The following is a 21078-nucleotide window of genomic DNA, read 5'->3' as shown; positions in this document are numbered from 1 at the left end:
GGCTAATTTTTTCCTGGACAAAGTGGTTCAAATCTTCAACAATTTCAGCCAGTATTCTTACTCAGACGCAGTGCCACTACCTCAGTCACCCCTATCAGAGGACACCCCTGAACTTATAGAGATCTCTTCATTATTTTCATTACACGTCACTTCTATCATTAGATCGACCAAATCAGTATCTCCCTATGGACCCCTGTCCCCGTATATCACAATTCAGGCTGCAGAAACAGTAGCAGATTGCTTAACTAACATCCTCAATTCTATGCTGAAACTAGGAACCTTGTCCACAATCTGGAAAGAAGCGTCAATATTGCTCTTGCTGAAAAAGTCCAGTCTTAACCGAAATGACCCAAAGAACTATTGGCCTATTTCCCGCTTACTTTTCCCTGCCAAAACAATTGAAAAGGACATATATTTTCTAATAACTCAATTCCTTCCTAACCATTAGTTTCTTGCCACCACCCAATTTGAGTTTAGAAGCGGTCATAGCACCGAAACAGTATTGATCAAAACCACTGAAGAGATCAGGCTCATAGATGGTGGAGGCGGAAACGCTGCACTATTACTCCTCAATTTATTGGCAGCCTTTGATACGGTTGACGATAAGGTCTTGGTCGAGCGTCTCCAGGCTGCCGGGATTGAGGGGTCAGCCCTTAAACTCCTAGAATCCTTCCTATATGGAAGATGTCAAGTGGTAGCCCTGTGTCCAAACCTTCTCACTACCTTGCAGGGACCCTCAGGACTCCATAGTCAGACCTCCGTTGTTTAATATTCATGTTAAACCCTTGGCCTCCCTCATTAGATCATTCAGGCTGGATGTCATCTCTTATGCAGATGACACCCAAATTGTGGTGGCTCTGTCTACCTCTAATAAGCAAGCTGGCACAATTTTTCATGAATGCATGACTACAGTAGGAAATTGGATGAACCTGAACTGTCATCATGTTTAGCAATCCCCTGCTTTATTGACCCCGGCTTGTTGGCCAAAATAATTGGATTTCCTTCCCACCCCTGTGTGCAATGCCAGAAATTTTGGAGTGATCATGAATAACAAGCGGACCTTTGGACTGCAGGTCAACGCAGTCACGTCCTCGACTTTTCACATCCTAAGAATGCTTAAAAACATTTTTCCTCATATTCCAGCCAATTACCAAAAATGGTGATCTCTGCACTCATATTCTCAAAGATTGATTACTGCAATGCCTCATATCATAACACACAGCATCAACACCTTAACAAGTGTCAGGTTCTGCCAAGTGCAGCTGCTAGAATGCAAACTAGGATCCCTAAGCACTAATCGGTGACTCAAGCCAACAAACATCTCCATTGGTTGCACATTAAATTTAAAGCCCTCTGCCTTGACCACAAAGCCCTGCATGAAGCCAGCCCAGAGATCCTTAAACATACATTCCAATGGTATGTTCCAGGAAGATGCTTAGAGATCTAAGGCCACGCGAAAACCAACTGTTAATAGGTTGAAACAAACCAATTGGGGAGGAAGAGATTTATGAACTCTGCAAAGGAATGGAATGCACTTCCCCTTTCCATTAGGTCAATTACAAACTTCTTTCTCTTTAGAAAGAACCTAAAAAACTAGCTTTTTCCTAAGTACCTTATTATACACGTGTCCTCCCTCCCTTATGGTTAGCGCCTTGACACCTTCGGGTATTTGTTGGCTTTCAATAAATGACTTTAACATAATATACTTTCAAATGTCCATTAAAGCTAGGTGTGTGGCAAAAGTTTCATTTCCAAATATTGGCTTGTGGTTCTAAAATGTTTGGGAAGCACTGGTCTAGAGGACTAAGTATGAAGAAGTCAAGACATTTCACATCTGAGATTGGACAATATATATGTGTATTTTTTAAACAATGGTCTAAACAAGCAAAATCAAGAAGATCCCTATGTTTAGTGGTAGAACAACAACAAAATATAAAGATGCATAAAAGAGTATAGGCAGAATTTCAGCTAAAATACAGTAGAACATAGCTCAATTGGAAAGGGAAAGAGCAAGTCTTAGCCAAAATAAAAATGGTACCATCCAGATGATAAATAAATGAGGATGGCTTAACTGTCAAATACACTAGACATGAACATACCTACACTTAAGTCACCCTCACTCCAATTGTTTTTCTCAAGACAATAGCAAGAAATACCTATGATACTTAGGAACTACTACCAACCTTGCACAATATGAAAATACTTTGTTGATGGAGTAAAGCTCTTGGCATTTGACCAATTATGACATATGGGTACATGGTTAAAACTGCTGTGCTAATGACTGACTCAAAGACAACACCAAAATAAAATATCATGTCAACAAGCTCAGAGATAACCCCACACAGTATGAGAGACAACACATCAATCTTCCATCTAATTAGTGCTTCCACTGGACAGTGGGGTGACAGCATATTTGATTAGTATACTTAGACTGGAACTAAATTGCATGAGATGCCCCATCATAGAATATAAAAAGTCCTGGAGTTAAGTTGGGTTCAAATTTCAACTTCATAAAAAAAATCAACACCATCATCACTTCTCAAAACTAGTCATAAGTGTGAAAAAGGAAATCATTATTGGTTTTGTCACTCCTAGAATACTGTAGTGCACTGTTTATCAAGGAGGCAAAATCCCCTCTGCAGACTCTGTTTATTCTAAGAGAATCACATAATCCAGCACTTAAATCACTCACTACTTTTCAGTGGAACCAAGAATACATTTCTAGTATCATGTCTTGTACAAAGCCTTGTGTAAGACACATGACACTAGAACTGTCCAGTTTTGTTCAACTAGCATGGGTTCCTAGAAACTCTGATCTGCATTTACAGTAACTACTTCCAATAAGCATCTTCTGCTCCATCTGGTGGTCAAATCAAACAAATAGAACATTTTAAAGCAATCCTGAAGATTCTGTATTTTTACTGGATGTTACTTCCTAGTATTCCATCAATTAAGAAGGCTGATGTCAATGATAATAAAGGCTCATCATGTCCAGAATGCACTGAAATACCACTTGGGAACTACAACTAAGGCCCTTCTAGGGGTTAGGAATCAACAAAGACAGCTTAAGGAGAAAATATTTCGCAAAGATAAGGCTTGATCAGAAACAACAGATTAGCTGGAAGACCTAGAGATCGTGCAATATCCATCTACAGAGTACTAGAGCTAAGTAAGAGGAGGGCCTTAATGGTGAGAGCGAGAAACAAGCAAAATGATGTAGCAGAAGCACAGGGGTAACACTTTTGGGGCTGTATAAAAAGTGTCAGTACCTGAACCATGTTGCCATGCAACTTTCCTTGTTGTATGGTTCCAGTTTGCATTAGTTCGTTCACCATTTAGTTTCCCCCACATTTGTTATGTTTCCCCTTTCTCCTCATTTGTATTTTCCTTCTCTTTACCCTGCAAACCCTCTATTCTCAGCGTTGCTACTTGTATTTACCTTAATTCATTGCCTTCAGACTCCTGGCGGTTCCTCTACTTCAGCGTCCTTGATCCTGAGCCAGGCTGATTTTTCTGGTACCTTCTGGAGTCGTAAATGGCTATCTTCATTGGAGCATCATGTAAGACTTTACTTTTTGAGAAGGGGATTGAGGCGTTCATGTGATCCAGATATAATATATATATATATTCTCCCGTAGGGACCTGTGAGCAAGGAGCTACGAAACACATAGGGTGTTTTCGCTGCTAATAAATACATTGATCACGCTTCAAGCACTTAGTCTGCGGTATGTATTTTCTATATCTATATGAGGAGGTGTTTGGGGAGAATTTAGGAGAGGTTTGCTACCTCGCCGCTAGCCCGCTGTCACAAGCGGCAGGAAAATCAGTGACTGATGGCTATTTGAATACATCTACCATCTATCTCTATATCTCTCTCTCTCTTTATATAAAGGAAAAGAAAAGCAGATAAGGTATCCGTAAAGTCTCTGCTTTTGCCCAGAGTAAAGCCGCCATAAAGAAAAAAGAAATGGCAAAAGAGAGAGACAAGCCCAGGATGCTAACGGGATATAATCTGTATCATCAGAAAGTAGGACAAATCCTGACTAGACACTGGCACTTGATTAAAAGTGATCCAATAATTGGAAGCATGGTAGTCAGAAAACCTACAATAACATCCAGACATGTCAAATCAATGCACCAAGAGCTATTAGTGAGTAGTCCTAAAGTGCAAAAAGCTGACACTTGGTTAAAAAGGAGTCTGGGGGTTTGGAAATGCCACAGGTGCAAATCCCGTAAACACGGCATCAGCAAAAAGGATATTAAGTCGCCACTCCTGAGAACTCCTGTGAAAATACAAAATGCTTACACTTACAGAAGTGAATATGTGGTGTATGTACTGCATCCCTGCCTGAAATTCTATGTGGGGAGTACCATACAAATGGTCCATGTGAGAGTATTGTAGCATTTGAGGGCAATACAAAATTATGACAGGAGTTACCCAGTTGCCTGCCACATTCATAAATATCACAATAGCAGAGGAGAGAGTTTACGGTATCTCATCATTAAATCATTACCGAAAAATATAATGGGGGGCAATAGAGAATTGAAATTAAGACAGCTTGAATCGAGATACATTGTTATCCTGAATACAAAAATCCCCGCAGGTGTGAATTCTGACAAAGAACTGTACATTCACATTTCGAAACGAGTTTGAACAAGACACAAACTTGGTTCTTCTATGAGAGAAGAGCATCAGTTTCAGGACAAGATGTGAGAACATAAGGCACATAGCATAAGGCACTTAGTAGGCACTGGTATTAAGCACTTTTTAGCATTTTATTGGTTTAGGAAATGGAGATAAAGACATAGCCATGATCATGCAATTGAGAGTTCATTATTTCAGCTTTTCTATAAAAAGGAAAGAGGGAAGAAAAGATAAGGGGAGTCTTTGCAAAATTAAGGTGTTGAGGTTAGAGAAAGTCCATGGATTTGTGTCAAGTCAACAATAAATCTGTGTATTGAGTAGTCTGTGAAGACCCATAGAGGAAAATCAGCACTGTGATTTGAAAAGTAAAAAAAGACTGTTGAAGGTAAGAAGAAATAGGAAGGAAAAGGGGAACTTTACAAAAAATGGATAAATAGAAATTTTGAAAACGTTCTCACAAATTTAAATTCCATGAGATTGTTTTAAAACTGTGTAATGAAAGGTTAGAAGCATATCTTCCATTTCTATGAAGTAGGAAGAAACAACTATGTGACGTGTATTTAAACAATAAAATGGAACGTCTTAGCAATGTGAAGGCAGCTGTGTCTGCAGAAATGCGTTATGCCATATTGAGATCAAATAAATTTCAATAAATATTCAAGAACTGATCCCCAGTGGTGTTGGTACCTGTATATAATCCTATAGCTGCAGTTGCAAGCATAAATATATACAGAAATATAAATAGATATATATACATATATATATATATATATATATATATATATATATATATATATAGATATATATATATATATATATATCAAACAGAGTTTGCCCCTCGTTGGAAACGCACTCAGGAAAAGGGCGAATTCAGAAGAATCCTTTATTGCAGGTAACCGGCGTTTATATTTGAAATATTGTCGTGCCCTACGCGTTTCAGAGCAACATGCTCCTTGATCACGGGCTGTGGGGCTTCTGTGCAATCTAAGTGAAGAGTCACATTTCCGCTGCTTTAATTGATTTTGACGCCCTCTGGTGGGCCTCTTCAGTGAGTTGGATGGCAGAAAGCATGTTGGGAATTGTAGTCAGTCCACTTAAAATATTTCCCTCCGGTGGGTGATGCATCAGAAGCCTGCAAGTGACACCAATCATTTAACCCTTCAGTGGGCCTCCAAAGATAAGTGCCGATGTAATTAAACCTTTTCACCTTTTCCTCCGCTTTGGTGATTTCGGTGAGGTCCGTATTCACAGCAGTCCGCTTCCAAGTTCTTTGCGGCGGTGCGAATTCCACGGCCTGGGCTGGCCGTAATACATCAAACAGAGTTTGCCCCTCGTTGGAAACGCACTCAGGAAAAGGGCGAATTCAGAAGAATCCTTTATTGCAGGTAACCGGCGTTTATATTTGAAATATTGTCGTGCCCTACGCGTTTCAGAGCAACATGCTCCTTGATCACGGGCTGTGGGGCTTCTGTGCAATCTAAGTGAAGAGTCACATTTCCGCTGCTTTAATTGATTTTGACACCCTCTGGTGGGCCTCTTCAGTGAGTTGGATGGCAGAAAGCATGTTGGGAATTGTAGTCAGTCCACTTAAAATATTTCCCTCCGGTGGGTGATGCATCAGAAGCCTGCAAGTGACACCAATCATTTAACCCTTCAGTGGGCCTCCAAAGATAAGTGCCAATGTAATTAAACCTTTTCACCTTTTCCTCCGCTTTGGTGATTTCGGTGAGGTCCATATTCACAGCAGTCCGCTTCCAAGTTCTTTGCGGCGGTGCGAATTCCACGGCCTGGGCTGGCCGTAATACATCAAACAGAGTTTGCCCCTCGTTGGAAACGCACTCAGGAAAAGGGCGAATTCAGAAGAATCCTTTATTGCAGGTAACCGGCGTTTATATTTGAAATATTGTCGTGCCCTACGCGTTTCAGAGCAACATGCTCCTTGATCACGGGCTTGGTGTCACTTGCAGGCTTCTGATGCATCACCCACCGGAGGGAAATATTTTAAGTGGACTGACTACAATTCCCAACATGCTTTCTGCCATCCAACTCACTGAAGAGGCCCACCAGAGGGCGTCAAAATCAATTAAAGCAGCGGAAATGTGACTCTTCACTTAGATTGCACAGAAGCCCCACAGCCCGTGATCAAGGAGCATGTTGCTCTGAAACGCGTAGGGCACGACAATATTTCAAATATAAACGCCGGTTACCTGCAATAAAGGATTCTTCTTTTTCATAAAGACACATATGTCATCAGCAGAGGATTGCGGTCGCGTGAGTTATAGTTGCCTGCACTAACTATAACGGGGGAATTTCATTGGTTTTTTATCAGTAAAATGTCCAGCTAACTATAACATATGTGAAACCTATGGTTTTTTCACTGAATTTGCAAGGTTTTTTAAATGCTAATTCCTAACTATAACGTGTGTGAAACCTATGTTTTTTTCAGTGAATTGTACGTTTTTTTAAATGCTAAGTTACTTTACGCCATTCGTGGCGTGCGCGCCCACTTAACGCAGTTTGTTCCGTGCGCGCACCGTGCGCGCACAGTGAGCACGCGGTGCGCTTCGCGCACCGCGCGCCCACTTTACACAGTTAGTGCCGTGGATAGGCCATGTACGCACGATGCGCTTCGCGCACCGTGCGCACATGGAGGACATATTCAGCGCTTCGTTGTGAAAGTTAATCGTTTCGATTTCTAATATGTTATAAGCTATGCGCAAATGGTGCCCTGCGGGCACCATTTGCACACGGGGTGGGGAGAGTGTGAATATTTTTTTTTTTTAAATTTATTTTTACCGTACGCGTACGGTAAGCGTAATCGGCGATTTTTCGCAAACAAAAAATAAAAAAATGTTTTGCCTTGGGGGTACTTTGGGGACACATACATCAAAGCTAGGTGGTTAGAAGCTGTCTAACCAGTCCGCTTATGTTTTTGGCCTTTGTTTATCCTCTCCCCGTCAGAGTGCAAGAGAGAGAAAATGGCGGACGCCGCTTCCTGGTTTCGAACGATTCGAATGTTTACTAAGATCTAACAGCCAATCAGAATCGCGCACGGCACCGTACGCGTACGGTAAGCTTACCGTAAGCGCACCGTAAGCTGGCTCAGATATATATATTGATTTAAATGCTATTTTCTCAGAATCTACTGAACAGATTTACACCAAACCTACAAAAGGCACTTCCTTGACCTGAGGACTACCTCTCTGCCAAATTTCTAGTAATTCTGTTCAGCCGTTCGGGCTGTAGCTGTGTCTAAAGGTCCTATGGAAAAATGCATGGGAAAAACGCGTTTTGGGACCCCCCTTTTATCTCAGCCCCCGCTTGACGAATCCCCCAAAGACTTTCAGGGTAGGAGCGGAGCATAGCGCCCCATTAGTTTTGAAAATTTCGCGAGGATTCGTCAACCGGCGCAAAAGTTATTCCAAATAGAATGTTGCGGATTTCCTATGGAAACAGGGTCCTAACTATAACTACCTACTGGCGACCGCCAGTAGGTAATATATATATATATATATATATATATATATATATATATATATATACACGTCCACTGTATATTCCTCACAGAATTCTAGGTGTGTCTATGGTAGACAAGCCATGACTCCTGCATTTCACTCTTCTTCTTTGTACCCAATACACAGTTTTCCCTGGGAAGATTACAATAAGCAGGTGGGTCACACTTTCCATCCTTTTCCTAGTCTCTTCTGTGTGGAGGATTGGAGGAATATCAACAGAGTTCCTGTCACCTTGTAACCAAACCAATTCAATAACCATGATACAATAACACAAGGGACCAGGTTCCTTCTTTAAACACGTGAAAGACTCTCATAACTTATGCCGATTCTTGATCACATCAGACTACACCTCTAACCTCAGAGGTATCTCACACAGTCACAAAATTGAAAAAATTCGACCACTTTCAAGTAAGAATAGTGTTGGAAAGTCAAACAGTGGTGACATTGGAGGCTACTAAAAACAGCTGCAATAAATATATTTAAAAAGTACTCTAATACTAGCCAACTTTACTTCCAGGGAAACAACACCGGTTTGAAAGGCAAGAAAGTGCATATTTGGGACCGTTCTCCAGAATACCTGATTATCATCTAGGTATAACCAATCTTTTTGGTAAATTCAAAAAATATTCTTACACTTAATTGTACTAAACCTTTCATGATCAAGGAACACTGAAGCAAGTGCATGAGCGTGTTTTTAGGTACAATGTGTGGAGAATTAGTTCGAATTAAGTACACCCTTTAAGAAGCAAACCAGTTGGCCCAGAATATCTTCTAGTGGTCGGACTCAACAGTGGTATTGCATGCACATAAGCTTCCATAACAGCTATATGCATCCAAATGTAGCAGCACATTATGTCCACTCTGGGTGGGTATTCTTCACCTCAACACTCATGTTGATATGAAACAAAGCACCCATTGCAAAGAAAAAAGAGTCTTACAATTCCTAAAATTCTACGGGACATTGTATTGGAAAAAAGAGCTGTCAGTTTACGAAAGGATGATCATATGATCTCATGTATTATTGTACACATACTCCCTCCCGAGATAAATACCTTGATCATAGAACCAATTCCAGATCACGCGCAGTTCCTTCTTCTATTAAACATCAGTTCCATGATACACACAAAAAACATAATGTATATGTCCAGTCAATGTAATTCCTCGGGCAGAACATAAATATAAAAAAGTGACATTTTGCTGTGGACCTTCTCTAAACAATTCCTATCCATTATAGCATCACTGGCTCATACAGAGTTGATTTTTCACACTGATTTACCTTAAGTGGTTATCTTTCTCTGGACAATTGTGGGATATGTAATGACGGGGTGGATCCTTTGTACACCCTTTCACTTTCTGTAACTTGACGCCCTACCCATCATTACTCGTTTTTTATAACCTGTTCCTGTTTATTTCCAGAACTTCACTAAAGTCTTTCAAGCATTGCAGGTTATTTAATTTTTTAGAATATGGAGATATTCCACTTAGAGGTGGTTTATCTCATACTTGTGTTGTATGCGTGGCTCTGAGGTTGTTTGCCATTTTGCTCAGGAATATGTGCAGTACATTTTATTAAACTATGGAGTGTTGGCCACAAGGCCTGACGCAAGGTGTTGTTGTAGTGGTATATATGTACCTGTGAAAATCTTGATTTACAATTGTGGGTCATGTGAAGTCTTTAGGAGGATTTCACATACTTCATGGGCCAGATGTATGACCCAATTTTGCATGCACAAGAGGACCATGTACAATCCCTATTTAGTCAGTTGTAATTTTTTGCGACTCGCTAAATAGGAATTGCGAGTCGCTATAAAGAAGGGGCGTTTCAAGGGCGTCCCTTCCTAATAGCAAGTCTCTAACCCGTGTATGAATGTTTTGCGCTCGCAATTGTGGCTGCAAAACACTCACAATTTACCGCCCTCTTCAAGAGGGTGGGAAAGCACTCGCAAATAGGAAGGGGTCCCCTGGGGACCTTTTCCCCTTTGCAAATGCTGGGGGAAACATTTTTTAGGGGCAGGGAGTGGTCCCAGAGACCATTACCTTCCCTTAAAAAAATTCAACGAAAACGTTTAATTTGTCTTTTTTTTAAATGCATCCCATTTTCCTTGAAGGAAAACGGGCTGCATTAAAAAAAACTCCTTTATTTAAAAGCAGTCCCAGACATGGAGGTCTGCTGAGCCCAGCAAGCAACCATACCTGGGAGGGTCAGCTATTAATAAGGGGGTTGCAAATTGCGAGTGTCTCATGAATATTGAAGAGGCATGCAATTTGTGACCCCATTGGGAATCGAAAACAGTGTCTCTGACAAAATTCTATGGTCGTACATCTGGCCCCATGTCCATAAACCCTACATGACAGTGTCAGAATGATTGTATAATGACATCAGAGATATCATCAATGATGTCATTTGAGATCTCATTAGTGATGTCCTCAATGATGTAATTTTACATGTCACAAGTGATGTATTATGTGAGGTTATAAGCAGGGCATGGCAGGGGCACACATTAAAGTTAACTCAGTAACAATAAATGATAAACATTATTTTTATATCATTACAACCATCAATTGTAACATCACTTTGTGTTTTTCCAGTGAATTTCTAGTTTTTTTTTTACATAAGCTAAAATCTTAGTATTCAGTGAATTTCTAAAAAATGTTTAACGTAAAGTTAAGATATTATTACCATACCTAACTATCACATCACTTTGACCTTCAACAGTGATAGTGATTTTCTTCTTTTATTTAAACTTAAAGTAAGATCTTATTACCATATCTAACTATAACGTCATTTTAATCTTTATATTTTTTAGCACATTTCTGTGGGGTTTTGCTCATTTTAACCCAATTCCCCATCTGAGCACAGCTTTTTACTATGTGCGGCATGGGGGTAGTAGCTGGGAGTGGCCTAGGGTGAAGCCCTGCAGCCAACTCCTCAAGGACGTGTCCAACTTGTAAAGTTGCAATATAATGGTACTCTAGATGTAATGAAAAAATATATAGCATTAAGTATGCAAATGCACTGATTTGCATGTGGCCAATCAAAAAGTATGAGTTGCGCGAGTTTCCTATTTAGAGTCAGGAGTACTTTGCTTTGTGAACATGAGTGAAGAAGACAAACCTGTTCTCTCACCCTCTTCTCTTCGTATCGCAGCCGTTCATTGTTGGCTTTGCTCACCCGTTCACTCAATTTCTTCTGTTGTTGTGGACCACGGCCAAAGAAAACATAGTTCACAAAAGCATACTCAAGCAAAGCCAGGAACACGAAGACAAAGCAGCCCATCAAGTAGACGTCAATGGCTTTGACGTAAGGGATCTTCGGTAGAGTCTCCCGCAGGTGAGTGTTAATCGTCGTCATGGTGAGTACCGTTGTAACCCCTAAAGAGATGTTCAAAAGGTTAATACACTTTGTGTGATGATACTCAGTGTGTGGCCTTAAACTTTAATGGCAGACTATGAATAGTACTAAAAATCATATACCACAAACAGGATGCACAAATACATTTTTTTGTCTTTCTGACAGATTTGTGAAAAACAGATCAGCTCAATGTATGGAATAGAAGAAGATATAATTTACTATGTTTTGTGCGCATGCCTTGGGGGCAGTTGTGCAGGTGATATGAGGGAAAACAAGTTCCGTAATGCTCATGTATATCGGCGCTACTTGCAACCTGGAGGTTAGATAGCAAGAATGTCAAACTGTGAGAGGAAAGTCACCGCTCCCATAATTGTTCAACCAACCCTGAATAACCACAATATCAGTAGAGTGAGCTTTAAGAATACTGTGTTCTTTAGAAATTTACATGCTGGTAACCCTTGCAAATACTAATGTTAAATGGAATGGAGGGCCCCAAAAGAGGGAATGAGAGTGTGAAATAAAGAAAGCCTTCAAGAAACGTTTTATGAGTGTATTATCTGTAATATTATGTTGCAGATCTTTCCTAAGGTATTTTAAAACAACTAGGTGAGGTGTACGAGTTGAACTCCTCTCTCACATTTCAGCAAAGCATGTACCACTGAGTCTTAATATGCCCACAGTTCCTTTTCCCTGCTCACTCCATCTACTAAGGAGCTCATCACACCTAAAATAGTTATGGCCTGATTTTTGTACTTGAAAACCTAAGCTCAAGGGTTACATCTATGCAATCTCACAGCACAAATGTGCCTTAAAATGTCCAATTCATTTTTCCAGCTTCCTGTTCAATCTAGAAAATTTAAATTGACATAGTTTAATGTACCTATTGTGCTTCATTTGTCATTCGCTTTGGCCTCATTTCCAATTCAAGATGACACTGTCCATTGCTGCATTCTCATAATGCTTACCCAACTACCAGATGTCCCTTTTACTAGTTTCGACCGTTAAGGAGCTCATCTTAACTGTAAGGATGTGAACGCCTGAGTTCTTGATTGTGAAGAAAAATGTTCTAAATGCTTCATCCATAGATTTATCACCTCAGCCCATATAGCCTGATCCTCCACTGCATTTCCATCTGTTCATAACTCCCCAACACTCCATTGTTTGGCTACGGTCCATTCTGACATGTTTTGCCCATGTTGGGATGGTAGGTCCATTAGTGGAGAGCTACTGAATTATAAGCCTTCTTTTTGCTAACAATAGCCAAGTACTACAAAACTACATTAATCTTGGGTGGGAATTATGCCCAATATACAGTGGTTGCTTGAGACCCCTGTACTGATATTTGTCACATATTGAATTCCTGCCACCACTGCAACCCAGAGGTTCGACAAAAATCTACAATTCCAGGCTATAGGTAGAAATGGGGCTTCAATTCCTCAACATCTAGGACAATCCTGTGATCTGTTTGGATATATCCGGTTCAGCCTCCAAGAATAAAATATATGTGATGCAGAAAGTACAAATGCGTTACCTAAATACTAGCATTGCTAGCAATTTCCACCAAAGCGGCAGGGACCTCAATAACGATGGGTGTCACATGAATTTTTTGACTGCCGTTCCACATGTGGTGGCTGCCTGCTGCACAAAGTGTGGACAAACCTCCTGATGACCTCCACTCATCAAGCACACTAGGAGTTTCCCTCCTCTCAATGTTCCTTCAAGGGGTTGTTTCTTCCAGCTGTTCTCCATGAAATATCCTCTAACAACACATTGTAGCTGTGCCGCTCTCTAATTCAAAAGTCTGGTAAACTCAGGTCCCCGTCATCCCTCTGCAATATTAGTAATTTCAAAATTACCCTGCTTCGATTTCCTGTCCACATCAGTGAAACCAGGATGCTGCAAATCTCTTTAAAGTTATTTCTTGGAATTTGGCACATGGTAATTTGGAGAGTATATAGCCAGTAGCCAGTGGGGAAGAAGCAACATCTGTGCAGTAGCTATCCTACCCAAAATGCCTTCTGGGAGCGTTTTCCATAATTGGATTGATAACCTAGATTGCTCAATACTCTTTTCCATATTATAAAAGTAATGCTTTTGGGTGCTATGTGCTACCTGCAGCCCTAAACTTTAAAATCTGTCCAGTCGGCACTGCAGGCCTACCCTTGGGAGCTCATCCAAGTTCTTTATTTACAGATAAGACTGATAAACGACCAGATCGCTGTTCATTATATAATACCTTGAGGACTGAGACCTTCCACTGCTGCAAATACAGTAATCTGTTCACGTATCACACAATGTATCACTAGGGGCTCGACTGTCAGATACCAAGCCACCCTAGCAGAACCAGGCACAGGCATAGTGCGTAACAATTGTATCCAACTAAATAAACTGGGAGCAAAAATGTCACTCAGACTATAATTCCAGGCTGGTGTGTCAAACATTTTGTCAATATTATCACCATCAATACTCCTTTCAGCTCTCTGTATTTTACAGTGTGTAGCATGTGATTGAGCTGTGTAAGTTTCATGAGGGTACTACCCCCTAGAATGAAACCGCATAAATCTTCTTGCACCAAAGTTCCGCTCAATGGCAGTAGAATGTTAGCTAAAAACATAGATAATATTTTTGTCCCTGTATGATCCTGGAGTAACAGATCTTTTTCTGGTTTCTGCAACATAATAATGAAGGCCTGGGCAGTCTGCTCATTTGCGTGGCCTCACTATGTACTTCTGATAGTCTATCAGGACGCTGTACTGCGAATGATTAATACAATTCAGGGGGAAGACAGCAGTTTTCGGCACCTTTCCCATGGGTATGCCCTATACAGTTTCCACTATTTCCACCTTTTATAGTTCCACCTTGAGAAAACAAATTCAATTTTTATATAGTCTTGCCTATTTTTTCCTAAGTTATATTGCTGGTTTTTAGACTCTGCACACTGGGGTACTGCTGACCAGTGCACAATGTATGGGCACTGACCCCTAATACATGTAGATTGAGGTAATCCCTGATTAACGTATTTAACTCTCCTATAAGGCAATACTATATGGTGTAGAACCTGCACACATGGCATGGAAAATTAAATAGCAAACTCACAACAAGGTCACAGTGGAGAATTAACTACCATACGCGGTACTACTCCTAATCACAAATTTCACAAAAAATACCGCAATGGAAGCATGATAGCAAAGTAAGGAAAAAGGAGACTTAAAAATATATATATCCAAAAAACTATCAGAGAAAACCCTTGGACAGTGTAGAGTTTAAAGACGAGAACCCTCACTCACCAGAATGGTGACATGCTTCATCACTGGGTCCCCTCTTGTACACAGTGTCCGCAAGGTACTCTGTGTAAGCTACAACTCTCCCACAGGAGAGGAGCACAGGGTGTTCTATACTCCAATGAGAGTGTGTGAATAAGGGGCAGAGTGCAAAAATAATAATAACTAATGTGACTTTAAAATCATCTCAAATGGGAGAAAAATTATTTATTGACTCTCCCTAATGGATGGTTTAAAATAAGTAGTGTGACGATAAGAATATAAAATTTCTTATCTGACTAGGTCAGGTCAACATGTTTCTGCCTATTGAAATAAATTCATGGCATTAATGATGATAGAAAAATACATATGATGTATAAAAAACACGCTGTGTTAGAGAACACTTGATTGGAGTACCCGTGTTTCCAACAGATATTTCGTTGTCATCTGGTTGAAAGGCAGCATTTATTTAGGCTAGGATAATCCCAAACAGTTATAGTTAGTAGGCTGTTGAACCATGGATTAGCTCCTTATGTCACAAAATCTAGATGGATGATGAGATTTTGTGAATTTATATGAGGATTGACTTAAATAGGTGATTAGAGTATTCCCTATGAACATGATAAATGTCCTCGCACTACAATTTTTGATGTGTTAAACTGTGTATCCATTCCTTTTATATTTTTAATACACTCTAGACACCCGTTCGTGAAGACCATTGAAGGGTATTGGCAGGTAAATTACTGCTTAATGGTGAGGACAATTTTCTTCATTTATATTCACTTGTGTGCCACCTGGGTGTTTTTTGGCACTATAAGTAAATACACTTGGTGATAGATGTTGGGAAAGATATTGTGAGACTTTTTTCAAAAATTGTTGTATTCATGTATTACAGAAAGAAGACCCAAGGATGCTGGTCATTAAAGAGACCTACACATTCTGAGTATGGTTTTTATGATACAATCTAAGCAGAGCGACAAGACAATGGTCCTGAGGAATGCCATGAATTTATTTCAATAGGCAGAAACATGTTGACCTGACCTAGTCAGATAAGAAATTTTATATTCTTATCGTCACACTACTTATTTTAAACCATCCATTAGGGAGAGTCAATAAATAATTTTTCTCCCATTTGAGATGATTTTAAAGTCACATTAGTTATTATTATTTTTGCACTCTTCCCCTTATTCACACACTCTCATTGGAGTATAGAACACCCTGTGCTCCTCTCCTGTGGGAGAGTTGTAGCTTACACAGAGTACCTTGCGGACACTGTGTACAAGAGGGGACCCAGTGATGAAGCATGTCACCATTCTGGTGAGTGAGGGTTCTCGTCTTTAAACTCTACACTGTCCAAGGGTTTTCTCTGATAGTTTTTTGGATATATATATTTTTAAGTCTCCTTTTTCCTTACTTTGCTATCATGCTTCCATTGCGGTATTTTTTGTGAAATTTATGGAAAATTAAATATCACCAGTGGACTGCAGTTTTATTGTGCCATCCACACATGTGACAAAGGAAAACATAGTTTCAGGACTACCATTGCAGCCTGACTGCTGCAGTGTGAACTGTTAAAATAATGTTTTTTACAGATAGAAATGTCCCTTTTAAATATTAACAAGTCAGCCCTACATGAGCTTTGTATCCCACAAGGGTGCATAGTATTCAAAAGTAGCACATGTACAAAATTACAGTTACCATGCCCCTGCAGTGACAAGGCCATAAAAGCTGATTTCATCGTGGAAGGCTTAGCTGTTCCATGTAGAAAATTGCAGTACATATTCAAATACTAATGCTGCCATCTCTGGGATGGAACAAGTGGTGAGGTTGGGCTTTTAACAAATATTAAGGAAATATAACTTTTTCTTTACCTTCCTGGTCTATCACACGGTTAACTAGGATAAACCAGTTCCCAGCCCTCGCAAAAGTTGTGAAATGCCTCACAGGGGCAATCAATAGGCTGACCTGAACCGACAGAGATGATTCCTCTGCATTCCACAGTGTATTCAAAGTAGGGGCGGTGGGAATACTGTTGATCTAACACTGTCAAATCCCGCTTGATAGTTCTATTGAGCTACATGTTAATGCTTGGGGCAAGCTTGAAAGCGAGAGAACAGGATGCCTAGACAACTTTTGTGTATCCCCTGTTTGGTTGCTGAAGGCCCCTGCCTTTGTCCTACCAGACATCTGTCTTTGGGTTTGTTATAGGCACAGTGCATACTTCAGACAGGTTTTCAGTGTTAAGTGTGATTAACTTAGTACAGTCCCCATTCACATCGCCAAGCCTCATAGCCCAAGTTTAATCTAGCCGAAGTCTTTTGCCATCTTGAAAATGTCCTGGCAAATGGAATTGTAGGCCGGTTTACAGTGGGGAAAACAAGAGCTATAGACAAAGTGGGCAGGGATACCCCTGGAAACTTTTAACCCATTTGTTAGGGAGTATCCAGGAACCAGCCCGACCCACTAGCTGGTGCCAAGCATAAATGTGTCACACCAAGGCACCTTTATCAGAACAATGCAGAACCTGCGAAAGGTTACTAGCTGGACTGCACCAGCTGCACTTGGCATGTGCGACATATTAAAAGGACTTGAGTAGGTTGGATACCGTTACACTTGAAATCCAAGGACAGAAAGATTTCCAGAGATCAAAAGACTGATCCTCTGAGTAGCTTCAGGAGCCTCAAAAAGATGAAGAGTATATTCCTTGAAGAATCCCAATTGGCTAGTGGCTAATGGACCTGGACTTTGCTGTTGTCCTCTGCCTGACACTCTGAGAGTCTCTAAGTGCTCCCCTTGCGGCCCTTGAGGCCTTGCAATTGAACTACTGTGGCTGTTGAGCACCAAAAGAAGATAGTGCTTCAAGGGACTGACCAAGAAAAGGATCCAACCAACAGTTCAACTGCATCAGGTTGAATTTCAGGTCTATTCAACATGGAGAAGAGCTTATTCTCAGAAAAACGAAAATGTTTTTAAACTTCTCTACTTCCTGGCCTTACTGGGCCCTATCTACTTGCTTTCCCTGTCTAGGGCCTATTGCAGTCAGCCTCAAATCTCATTTTGGTCCCGTGATAATTGACTACCATTGATGCTTTGCGCTTTTCGGAGCTATTTTTACTTAAATATTTAGAAATTCATATCTCTGGTTCCCCTTATTGGATTTTGTCTGTTTTTTTGTCATTTTACTTATTAATTGTTTCTCTATTTTTACAAATTAGAGGGTTATTTTTCTATTGTGCTGTTTTTCTAACTTTTTAACTGTTTTGATACTTCTAAATGCTTTACACATGGTCTCTGACTTAAGCCTATCTGCTCTGTGCCACATATACCAGAGGATGAACTCAGGTTTAAATTATTAAAACCTTTGACTGGACCTAAAATGAAGATGATTTTATTACTTGTGATGGCCAACAATCCACCCCAACTAATAAGCTACTTTGTTATACATCTATAATCAAGTGGTGAGTTCTTTGGAAAGTGTGCCCTCCTGCATGGTCACTCTCAAATGATTGCCTTTTTTGCTGAAATCTACTTTTGCAGGTTGTAGAACTTTGTGCACTTTACCCTTGCTAACCAATGATAAAGTGCTTGCATTTTCTCTCTTAAACATGGTAACATTGGCCTGCACCTAATTAGTACATTTAATTTATTTATAAATCCCTAGTAAATTGTAGTACATGTACCCAGGGCCTGTAAGCTAAATGTCACCAGTGGGCTACAGCACCCATTGTGCCGCCTGTTGTAGTGACAGTGCAAACACGGCTGCATGATTGTAACCTTGCTGTGCAGTTTTTAAAATTGCAAAGTCGGCCTGTTAAATTAAACCTTTTGATAGGTCAAAACCTTCCTTTTAAATATTAATAAGTCACTACTATGTAGGCCGTTTTTAGAAACAAAGCAGAGGGTAAAGCACTTAAAAGTAGGACAGGTAAAATGCTATCGGCAAACATATCCCTACAGTGAAAAAAGCCCAATAGCTATTTTCATTGAGCAACACTGGTTGTTCCATAGGAAAACATTAGGATGAAATATTAAATTTAATAATGTTATCTCCGGCTAGGAAATACTAACAAATTGAATTCTTGGACTTTTTAAAAATCTTTATTAAAAGACTAATTCACTGGTGAAGTCACATCTGTAATAAATACTTTGGAAAATGTACTATTAGAAAGTTATATTTTCCCTGCCTAAAGCTTCTGAAGCCCATATGCATGGGTTCCAGTAGTTACTTGGAAGCTTAATTGTCCCCTTGATGAGGTATGACAAATGCTGCCAGAACAGGACAAAGGCCTTGGGTGTGTGGAGGTGTGCCTGTTTCTCTGGCAGGATGACCATCTGGGCTGTTCCCAATAACTTGATTAACTTCAAAGAGGCCTACCCTGTCACAGGCAAATGTTATCTGACATTTGGACAAGGCCCTCCTTTGTTCCCCTAGTCAGTCAGGCACCAATCCCAATGGCAGAGAAGCTGCCCCAGGAAATGTTTTAGAGTGATCACTGAGGAGAGATTTCTCATTTCACTTGCTACACCTCTAGGGTAGGCACAGGAGCTCTATACAAGAGAAGATAGGTACTGCCATCTTGGTTTTAGGTAGAGAAGGGCACTATGGGATTGTTTGAAGTAGGGCACATAGGAAATGCTGCAGAAATTAGTAGGAGGGGCCATGGAACCTTCTCCCCATTGGTTAGGGAGCATCAGGGAGTCACCCTCACTCATAGGCTAGTACCAGCCTCTCAAGTACCCCTCTCAGAACACTTTCTGAAACTGTGGAAGAACAGAAGTGGACTGGACATATTTTATCTGACCTGAGAGGAACCTAGATACCTGGGCCTGCTCTTCAGCCTGAATCAGGAAAAAGACCTGGACTCCAAGGGTCATAAGGTTGACCTGCTGTTCATGCTAGAGGGGCATAACAAGGTGCAGAATTCATTTCTCTGCAACTTCTCAAATGGCCAGTTCCAACAAGGCCTGCCTTGGACCCTGCAGTTCACCTCTGCTGGAGCGAGTCTTGATCTGCAAGTGTATCACCTATCTAAGGGTCACTGTGATGCAGATCCATTGAGTCAATCATATATTAAAACAGCCTTCTCCAGCCCCTGGGCAAACACCCAGACATATAAACAAATGGTGTCTCCCCATAGTTTGTACTGATGAGTTCTTAGTTTGCTTGCTCAAACTCCAACAGCCCTATGCCTTAAACCTCAGTCACAGTCCAACAAGTATAGTAATTACTTTTTATAAGCAGACGGTCACCATCTTTCCATAAACTAACCCGTCCACACCATGAATCCAGGTAGTCTGACTCAAGAGACACGCACCTTTGGCAAAGTTACTGTAAATGGATTATTCTTTGGGAAGCTGGCTCAGCAATAGACCACATTTTTGCTCCATTCTTTCCTATTGAGGCAGCCCCTGTGCTCCTAAATGAATAATGTTGCCATTTCCCCTCAAGTAGTAATCCTCACATTGGAACCCATGCCAGCATTTTTGTCTATGTTCCATTTCTGAGCTACTGTTTTTCCCATCCATCACAATACCTTACTAATCTCACCATTTTCAATACAGTCATATCAGTGTCTTACTATTGTGTAGTATCCAGTTCTCTGTCGTCTGAAAATATTCTATCAGAGTTCACTCCATCTGGTCTCTCAATCCTGTCAGCCCAGGGGATCCCACCATGATCCTTACCTTTGCTGCCCCCAAGATTGGGATCTTGTATGTCTTTTGTCAATTCCTACTATACTTCAAGTGTGCCATTTTGTGTTATCATTGTCCTGGAATCATCCAAACATGGTGTAATGTTCTGACCTTTCTCATCCACGGTGTGCTCTCTGTGGTCTCCCCGTTCCACCAGCTGTTGTGTCATTTGACTCCTGTTGTCTACTCCTCCTCGGAGCTTGTAAACAAATGGGATTGTCCATCCTGTATTACTCTCAGGTTCACAGTTAATAGGAATATATATTGTATGTGCATGGCTTTAGGCTTCTGTTTCACAACAGCAAATGATTTTCTAGATTTTTGTACTTTTTGATTATGATCGGGAAAAATCTTTATCATCTGACGTTCATAATTCAGATCGTCTTCTTTCCAGACAGTTTGTATTATAGTGTCTCTGTCACAATAATAAAGCTTTTTGCTAATCAAGTCCTTAGAGAAGCATCAATTGACAGCAGAGGGGCCAGAGACCCGTGTGCTCTATCCCTCTCAAAGAATGAAGACAATCTGCTATGTTTCACTCTCCTTACTCCATTCCTTCAGGAACAATTTAGGGGCATCTTCCTCAGCCTGTTTGAGAAACCACACAAAACA

The 21078-nt window shown here is 40.5% G+C and overlaps 1 protein-coding gene across 1 annotated transcript in view; it reads right to left on the bottom strand.

Moving 5' to 3' along the window:
• LOC146829045 (gamma-aminobutyric acid receptor subunit beta-4-like) overlaps window positions 1-21078 on the bottom strand; it is a 584921-nt gene that overhangs the window by 17903 nt on the left and 545940 nt on the right. The window contains 2 exon segments of the mRNA XM_085606649.1: window positions 6233-6245; window positions 11276-11532. Of these exon segments, the coding sequence (XP_085462775.1) occupies window positions 6233-6245; window positions 11276-11532 (270 nt within the window).

The sequence above is a fragment of the Triturus cristatus genome, chromosome 5_2, assembly GCF_964204655.1.
Source record: "Triturus cristatus chromosome 5_2, aTriCri1.1, whole genome shotgun sequence".
Classification (NCBI taxonomy): Eukaryota; Metazoa; Chordata; class Amphibia; order Caudata; family Salamandridae; genus Triturus; species Triturus cristatus.
The sequence above is the reverse complement of the archived record's forward strand: the minus strand, read 5'-3'. Positions and strand labels throughout refer to the sequence as shown.